The sequence below is a fragment of the Neolamprologus multifasciatus genome, chromosome 5, assembly GCF_963576455.1.
Source record: "Neolamprologus multifasciatus chromosome 5, fNeoMul1.2, whole genome shotgun sequence".
NCBI lineage: Eukaryota > Metazoa > Chordata > Actinopteri > Cichliformes > Cichlidae > Neolamprologus > Neolamprologus multifasciatus.
Window position 1 is genome coordinate 17549567 of NC_140443.1, and position 9222 is coordinate 17558788.

The 9222-nt window shown below is 42.8% G+C and overlaps 1 protein-coding gene across 2 annotated transcripts in view; it reads left to right on the forward strand.

Annotated features, from left to right (window-relative positions):
• pax7a (paired box 7a) overlaps window positions 1–3296 on the forward strand; it is a 44361-nt gene extending 41065 nt beyond the window's left edge. Inside the window, exon 9 of one of the 2 annotated variants that reach the window (XM_085159026.1) lies at window positions 352–3296. In XM_085159026.1, the coding sequence (XP_085015152.1) occupies window positions 352–467 (116 nt within the window). In that variant the 3' untranslated portion in view covers window positions 468–3296. The remainder of the gene's footprint in view (window positions 1–351) is intronic. The other variant, XM_085159025.1, reaches the window with a different exon arrangement.
• The last annotated feature ends 5926 nt before the right edge of the window (window positions 3297–9222 follow it).

Here is a 9222-nt window from a genome sequence, read left to right on the forward strand (position 1 = left end):
AGTGTGGAGGGCATGAAATCAGAGATGCCAAGTGTAATGAAGACTGGCACACAGAACACACACGGGGAACTGTCTGAGTGACAGCATGGAGACTTTACCAGGATGCACATGCTCTGTGCCAGCAGCATGCCAACCTCAGACAAGGGACAGGGGAGGGGTTTTTATCTTTCACTCTCTCTGTGTGAATTGTTTTTCATTTGACTCATTCTCTTCTGCCACAACTTGTTTCAGCCTTAATCAGAGGAATGAAATGAGAGTGAATAGGACATATGTCCCAGGAATCTACCACCTGTTTAACGTTTGTTTGTTTTTCCTTTCTGTCTTCTTTTGTTTGTTTGTCTGTGTGTATAGCTGCTGTAGACTACCTGGCTAAAAATGTGAGCTTGTCCACCCAGAGGAGGATGAAGCTTGGAGACCACTCGGCAGTGCTGGGGCTGCTGCAGGTGGAGACGGGACAGGCTTACTGAAGCCACTCGGGACAAACCCTGCACCTCTCTCTATTTCGCCCTCTGCCACCCTCCTCCATGCTCCATCAAGTCTGGACTGCAACTCCAGCTCGTCTATCTGCAGCTCGGCCATGACATCAGTGAACAGACGCGCGCCCTCACTCTGTGCCAGAGAAAGTGACGCTTGTGAGAGAGCGAAAAGTCCCTTTTCGGGAATGGAGCTAAACTTTTCACACCACCAGGCGGCTCTGCACCCTTTCTCCCCACCCTTTGGGCATAATTGCCCGCTCCTTGTACTCATGTCCCAGCCTCAGACCTGTTTATTTTACTCAGTGGGCCAAAAAGGACCCCCAGATGACCAAAGGATGGTCAACTTCATTGGCCCAGATTCCTCCTTGTCATGGCTGCAGTCCAGCACACATTTAGAGCCATCAACAACATGTACTTTTGACCTTGCTGTTCATAGTAGTTAACAAAGCCAATATCATTTGAACGACTCTTCTTCTTGTTCTTTTTTGATATTGTTAAGACTATTGTTGCTGTTATATGATTATGGTTAATGTGATTTCTGTTGTTCTTTGATTCCATTCGTATCTCTTTTCTCCGTTAGATGTCGGTGTGTAAAACACAGAGAATGACTGAGATGATCTGGGAGCGATTGTTTGTTGCATATGCATGTTTGCGTGTCGGCACACAGTCACACAAAAGAGGATGATTGTTTTCCAAGCTGCTGTTCCTCTGCCTGTTCCCTGAGCTCAAATATTCGTGAGCGATTTGACCTTCCCACTTTCATATTCGTCTTGACATTCCTAAAGAACTTGGCCATACTGTGGGAAGTCTGGCTGGCTGGATTCTGCAGGGAATTAAAGCAGCGTTTTGGCGGCCAATAGCTTTCCCCTTGTAACCTCCATCCCATCCTTAGTGGTGGTCCATAGGGAGGAGGGCATTGTTTGCAAAAACAGGATTGGGGAAATTAATGTATTTTGAAATATGGACCTTGCCAAGCTCAACCACCCCCTCATACGAACACACACACACACACACACACACACCTCCCCATTCCTCCCAAATCCCATCTGCCAGGGAATCCTGTGTGACTTAAACAGTGTGAAGCAGATTAAATCACACGAATATAATGTCAAAGCTAATTCACAGTGACCCTTCTCATCACTAGCCAGTATTTCAGGGTTTTTTTATAGCATAATTAGCACATTTTGTAAATGCACACTGTGTTGGCTTTCCACCTTTCGACTAAATTCCTTCAGAACATTCCTCAGCCTCCATCTCCAACATACTATAGGCATTCCAGCATTCTCTGTTATGAGATTAAAAAGTAGACAAGCTGTGCCATTCACATGCACTCTGGAAAATCATATAATCCAGTCAGTTGTGAAAGGGCACAGGTAACTCCGCTGATTGGCCCCCTTCTCTGGTTTGGACCAGAGCCACGTCTAATCCTCCGCTTTCACATACTCACCCAAATGTACAAAAAAGTCGAAAAAAAAAGTTTAAATAATAGTGGATATGAGACATTTGTGTAGCACGCATTGTTGACTTGATCCAGGACCACCTGTTCCCTTGAGATGTATGTGATATTTTTCATTGACATCAGTGTGATTATTATGACAGTTAATGCTCAAGAAAGGATCTGGTCCTTCGTCGCCTTTAAAATCTGAAAAAATGTACAGTAGCTGGAGCAGATTGTGTATCGTTTCTTTATAAAGAGTATGTTTTATACTAAAACAACACTATGTTGAGTGGTAGGTAAGCAAGGGATCTGTGGAAGTAAATGTTTTGGTTTTCTTTTTCTGTTTTCTTTTTAATGTATTTAATTGGTTTACTTGTTTCAACCAAAAGTTTTGAGTCTGGTTTTTTTTTCTGACCCAGGTAAGAATTGATTTGTATAAATGAGTAAAATATAAATTCCACTGAAAATGTTCCAATTAAAATGACATTTAAGAGGGTAAAACTGAGCTTGAAGGAAAATGAAAGCTTTGTGTCACAGACAGACTCCCCCTGAACCACAGGACCGCTGTATATTTAAAAGGTGGCTGAATTAAACATCTTCAGGGTGTTTTTGACCGCCTGTTTTACAGACTGAGTATAAAAGCAGGCCAGCTATCACTGGACCAAGGACCTAACACACCTGAGCCTTCGGTGTGTGACTCTGCCAATGGACCAGCGTGATGATGATGATAATGATGATGATAATAATGCCAGAGACAACAGGCTTTCTACTCTGGGAATTTGTTGGATTTGTGGACCAATAAGACTTCAGGAGAAAACGTCAAAGTAATGCTCCGCACTGAACCGCAGCAGTTGCTGCTCCAACTGCTTCACTTAGACGCCTCACTCATGTGTATATTTTAAAAAGGAAGAGTTTTAGAATTGTCTTTAGTGTATCAAACCCATTTCTAACACTCGCATCAATAAACATTTGGGTATTTAAGGCATACAACTCCTTCCCTCCCAGCCCTCCCCCCTCCCTCCTCCCGTCTGTTTGACCCTTAACCTGTTTAGTTGCTTTTTGACATCTGTGCTTTGCTTTACTCCTTTTTCTGTTCCGCATGTGTGTATATTATCATGGTATAATTTATTCTGCTGTATGAAGTATTAGAGTAGTGGGAAACTTGTATTGGTATTTACTACCTTCAGCCTGTTGGTGTGTTTACTGTAACACTGGCGTAACTGTTATCAATTAAAGATCCAAAACAGAGTTGAGCCTTTTGTCTCTTATTTCTGTCGTGTGCAGGTTTTTAACGTTTATTATGAGACGAGTCAGTAATGGACCTTTTTATTTATCCAATGCTTCTTTCAGTTTTTACATGTACTACATATGTACATACATAGTCAGTATAGACAATAACCATTTTATCCAGCCAATCAAATATCTGTTTTTTCCAGCCTTTCTCCCATTTATATAATTTTGGACTGACTGACAGACTTTGATTAGGTAAGAAAAGCCATTAAAATTGTGACCTTGGGCTCTGGGAAATTGTGGCAAGCCTTTTTAGTATTTTCTAAGATTTAAAAAGGCTAATAAAATAAAAATAAATTGATGGAAAATATATTTCAGACAGATTAATTACATGCCTGGTGTAAATCTGTGTGCATCTGCAAAATCTTAAATCAGCCACACTTGATCTATCTTTTCCCTAACCGCATGCTTGTAGTCTGAGCATGTAAGTTCAAGCACATTTGCGGGGGTCACCAGTGACTGTTCCAGCGCTGGCGATATGATTAGAGAGTGATGAGAGCTCAAATGTCCCAGACGAGGAGACGCAGACTGAAAGTGTGTCTAGCTGCAGCTGTAGGAAGTAATTCATTCTACCCGCTGACCAGCAGCGCTCGCCTCTCCCTCCGCTTGCCGGGGAATGCAGTCTGCAAATCTCTGCGGTATGGTGTGAATGTAGGGGAACTAACCAGTGTAGTGTGGAAGCATCTGCTGTGCCTTATATTACACGTCAAAACAGTGGCGCTCATTCACTTGTAGCCATCAGGCACTGCTGGAGGTATGTCAAACCCGCCTTAGGTACGTTCATTCATTCATTTAACAAATCTCAAACATGCTGGATATGTGTGCAGTCGCCGCAGCAAGAAAATCTTCCTACATAGTCTTGTCTAAACTAGTAAATCATGCCAAGATGCACCGTGAGAGATGTATATTTACTTTCTGTACGCCACAAATTGACAACAAATACATTTTATTTGCAATTAAATGTGAACTAATTAAAGGCATCACTAATCAAAATTATTAACATCATCACCCTCAAATTGTATTAGCAGATAAATCTGAAGCTAAATGAAGTCAGTACTGCTTGTGTTATCAAGGGGTACCTATCATTCCTATTTCATATTTTCATACTCAGTGAGTATAAACTGATACATAACGTTTAGGATTCCCTTCACAGATTCAAATCAGCACTGAAATGCAGTGTTATCGGCACGTTATATCATCAAGGCTCAGTTAAATTTGATGCAAATGTTAATTCTCTTGAATATCTAATTACAAAACATATATTGTGGGAAAAAAAATAGTGTTCTTGGGTGCTGGATTAGCATGCCAATGAGGCAGGTCAATTAGTTAATCGATTTCAAAGCAAGTTTTTGATATGAGTTCATTCTGAGGAGACTGGGGGGCTTTCAATGGATCCTCTGAACATATCAAATATGCATTGTGGCTCTTTGCCTGCTGCGTGTCATCCTTCATATATTCCTCTAAAAGTTTGTGTTCTGGTTGTCCAGATTAGACCTTGGCATGTGCTACGGTTGTCCCCTTTGCTCCAGCTTGTCTCCTGAGGTGCCGGCCTGGGAGTTTTGTCTCCCCCGGGTCTGCTGTCACTCAGACTGGACGAGGTGGCAGCTCAGGCAGTGGTGTGTGGGAGAGCTTTATGACATTTCCCTCATCTCCTGCTTTGATCCCCTAATTGATTGACTACAGGAGCAGAGGATAAACAGAGCCCACAAGAGCCGATTCCACTCGCCTCTCTGGAGTGGTTTAGATAAAGTGTAGAGGCCCGAGCGCTCCATTCCTCCTCTCCCCTCCTCTATATGGACATACGGCCATTGAAGGTAGCTCTATGCCATGGTAGCTTAGCTGTGGGCTGTGTCCTCAGGCCCAGTGCTTGCCTACTGCCCCTGTGCATAAATGGCTGCCGGTAATGGGGTTGTTTAGATCACAGGGATGGAAATGAAACTCCTGAGCCTTGCTGTAGAGACCAGGAGGCCCTATCACTCACGCAGCAGTGATAGAGAATTCACAGCGTCAGCCTGGTCATACTTTCAGAATGAGCCATGGAATAGAGGCTCTGATTCAGATCTTATTTAGGACCCAGCTCCTGAACCTGGCCATGCTGTGATAAATAACCTTCTGCTGAAGACTCAGGAAAGCCGTGAAGAGGAAGAACGCAAACAGCCAGTTATGGGGGAAAAAAACAACAAGCCAAAAAGTCTCAGATTTAAAGAAAATGTGTGTTTGAAAACATGACTTTAGAATGATTTAAACCAGATATGATAATTATATTCTAATTTTTCAAATTTATCTTCAGAAAGAGTTCAGATCCGTGTGCAGGTATGCTAAGAAATGATTAAGAGATGCTCTGGGGTCTTGGTTTTATTCTTTGAGATTATGTGTCATAGGGAGTAAAAAAGCTCCCAGCTGTCGCCATGAAAGCACTTACAGTATAATAATCCCCCAAATCCTGTAATTATGCCAGCATACGCTGTGTACCTGAGCCTCAGCTTTGTGCTCGTCACCTCAAGGATCCCACTGACACAGACACAGACGCACAGCTTGCCATGCACATATCTCCTTCCCAACCATGTATTTTGCATAGGGAGAAAATCTTATTTTTAGAACATTTTAGGTATTTTGAATTTCATGGTTACCCCTCTCAGGTATTATAGATAGATAATCTGTCATGTATAAGTAAAAAAAAAAATCAGGAGCTCAAACAGGGGATTGTCTGATTTACCAGGAACCAAAATTATAGAATCTTTCACCAGCTATATTACATTTAATCAGCTAAGTAAGATCAATCTTCAATTCATTACATTTTATTTATATAGAACCAATTCAGATTGCAATACTTGAAATGCACATGTGCACATATATGCACATCCATGCACACCTCCCTTAATTCATTTTTTTTAAACAAAGACAAAAAAAAGTCCAAGTAAAGTTGTAAATCTAAGAAATCAGAGCTAGATAAAAATCACTGTGAAGCCAAGCTTGATTTACATTTAAAATCTGAGCTGTGTTCTCAAACTAATTAATATTAATAACAAAAATGGAAATGAGTGCAGTGGCGGCCCATAAGTGAAGAACAAACTGGGTGCATTCAGTCAGGAGATTCATATACAAGCCCTTTCTCAGGAGAAGTGGGCTCTAAACAGGCGTGACGGCAGGGCATAGACCGCCATACACAGAGACAATTTTTCTAGATAATAGCCTATCACGCAGGATACAATTTAAATTAAAAAATGCAATTTTCACCTTGAAATGAACAAATGATTACAATTTCTATACAAATTAAGGCATCCAGGCTGTGCCTCAGTACTGTGCCAAGGCCATGAAACCTGACATAATTACCATGAAATACATTTTCAAATATTTGTATTTTGTCCATCGCTTTAAAACATGCCACTCTGCCTTCTGTGGGTTTGTGATCTCACCTTCTGGGGGAAATACATAAAAAAGAGAGAAAATCATCAGAGATGAAAAGCTCTTCAACAGGAGAGATAAAAATGTGGGGGGAAAAAAAAAACAACCTCCCATACACACAGTAAATCAGCGCAACTCGGCACAGCGCCCCTGGAGCTATCTCTAAAAGCCAAATTACTGCTACTTATCTAAGGAATCATATCTACTAGTTATCTGCTCCTGAGATAGGCTCCTCTCTCTCTCTCTTGTGCCTTGTGCTCATCGCCAGAAAAGCTATTTATTTGTGATTACAGACACCCTTTGAATAAAAGATGTTTGTGTTTGAGATCCAAAGTTTTCGCAGATTCTGAACTCCTCAGATTCTTCAGAGAGGAGAGTATTGAAGGCAGAACACCTTATTTGGGCAGGGTTGCTGGGGGTGGTCTGCTGCAGAGAGAGGGATGAAAGTGTAGCCGATGGGAAATATGAGACAAGACCTCAAACTTCTCTTACTCTTCATATCACATATGCTTTCAGAGGGGATTCATACTGAGATGAGGTGTCGAATTGACTTTAAATGCAGAACCTTATGCTGGAAACACATGGAGACAGGAAGTTCTGGCAGGTATTTTGTAGAAAGCTGCCAAAAGCTGCTAAGTTTGGAGTTTTGGGGAGTTTCTCTTCTCGCAGATATTAATGCCCTTAACTAGGAGGAATCATAGGAAAGCAAATTTTTAATGCAGTGGTACAGAAATGCAGTTAAAAAGTGTCTAATACTAGCAGTGGTTTACGTGGGGGGGTTGTCCACTACAATCTAAAATAGTCCAATGGCAATCTTTTTGCAGGGCTTCTAAACATGTTCACCTTCCCTTAGAAACACTTAACAACATGTGCAGTAGGGAGCAAACATTTTAAACTACTACACCAATATATATGCTCATTCCCTAAGCAAAGCAATGTAAGTACAAGACAAGCTATTATACAGTTTACTAATCTTAAATGCCTCTTTTTTCCTTCCATTTCTTCCATTCCCTCTTTTGCTCTCCATCTGTTGAAGTCCCTCAGCCAGAGAGGCGCACATCAGATTTCAATAGTTGACCTCTTAATGCTGAGGTCAGTGCTGCACCGGCAGCGATTTCACACTCAAGATGAAAGGGAAATGAACACTGAGGATGCTGGGGTGGGGTGGGGGGTGGGGGGGTGGGGGGTGACATGGGGCCCTGACCACTTTGGCCATTGCCACTCTAACCGCTTCACTGCACCAGGCTGGAATCTGAGGTGAGTCCAAGAAGAGGTGCTGAGATTGAGGTCTGCCACCTGTATAACAATAGGTGAAGCCACTGACCTAGACTGGATATGCACCGATTGTTTTTCTTTTTTCTCAGCAGCAATAAAACTTAGTTGCACTGTTGATTTCTGGTGCTACGAAGGAACTAGAGCAGACGACAGCAGAAGACGCACATGAAGTAACTCCACTAGCATCTCCAGAACTGGAGAGATGAGCTCCTATGCATCTGAAACTCCTACGAGAACTCTCTGCTGTCACAGTCGTACGAGCTACTGAACCCCAGCATATTGTTCTTTTCCACCAATGAGCCCGGGCCCCGATGCTCGCCCTGATGTTTGCCGTCAGACTCCCGGCCTGCCCGCCCAGTTACAAGCACTCATTACCGGTAGATTTCTCAGAAGCCATTATTGAATGAACACTGAGACAAGGCTAGCAGTGAATGGACAGTTTGGTTACACCGCCATGAGGCTTGAGCTCCTCAGAGTAATGTACCGCTTAAGTACCTGTCAGCTTTATAAAGGAGGGAGTAGACTGTGTAAATGTGTGTGTAAATAGAGTGTCAGATCAGGACCCCAGGGAGTGGAGGTGGGGAGCGTGCATGTGTGTCTGTGCATGTGTATGCTCTTTTGTTCGGCGGTGCATGTGTGTGTTAGCGAGTGTGCATGTGAGTGTCACAATAATGATCATTTAACCCTCCTCAGCATTCCCCAGGGCTCCACGTTCCCCTTTCGACTTCATAGTGCTCCAGGCTCTCTCTCTCTCTCGCTCTCCCTCTCTCTCTCCCTTTGCCTCTTCTGTCTGCTTCTCACGGCTAGGCACAGTTGGGGAGCAGCTCCTTATTCATTCATGAGAGAAGCACCGGATAAATAAAAAGGTTCATTACTGTGCTAAAGTGTTACTAATGACATGTACCTGCCACTGAGCACCTCCGAAAATCTAATGTGACACACTAGAATGGAAAATCTATTCTGCTGCACCAAGGCCTCCAATGGCGCTAGCACATACTCTATGGAAATTTCTCTCCGCTTGCCCTCCAATTGTGTCTCTCTAAAACCAATATTTACAATCCCATAGCCATTATGTCCTACTACGCCCTCTGCGCCTGCTGTTGCAACCTTCATATTAGCTGAAAATTGGACTTTGCAAACTTAGCAGGGGAGAAGAGACTCTTCACATAGATGAGAGGGGGCAGCACCGGGAGACTCAGCATGAGGTGCGGGGTCCTTCTCGACTCCCCTGCTGCCCCAAACCCTAAACTGACAACGGCCAACCAAATGCCAAACAAAAATACATTGAAATCTCTCCATGATGCATGGCATCATTAAGTCTCCTCCATGTAAATGCTG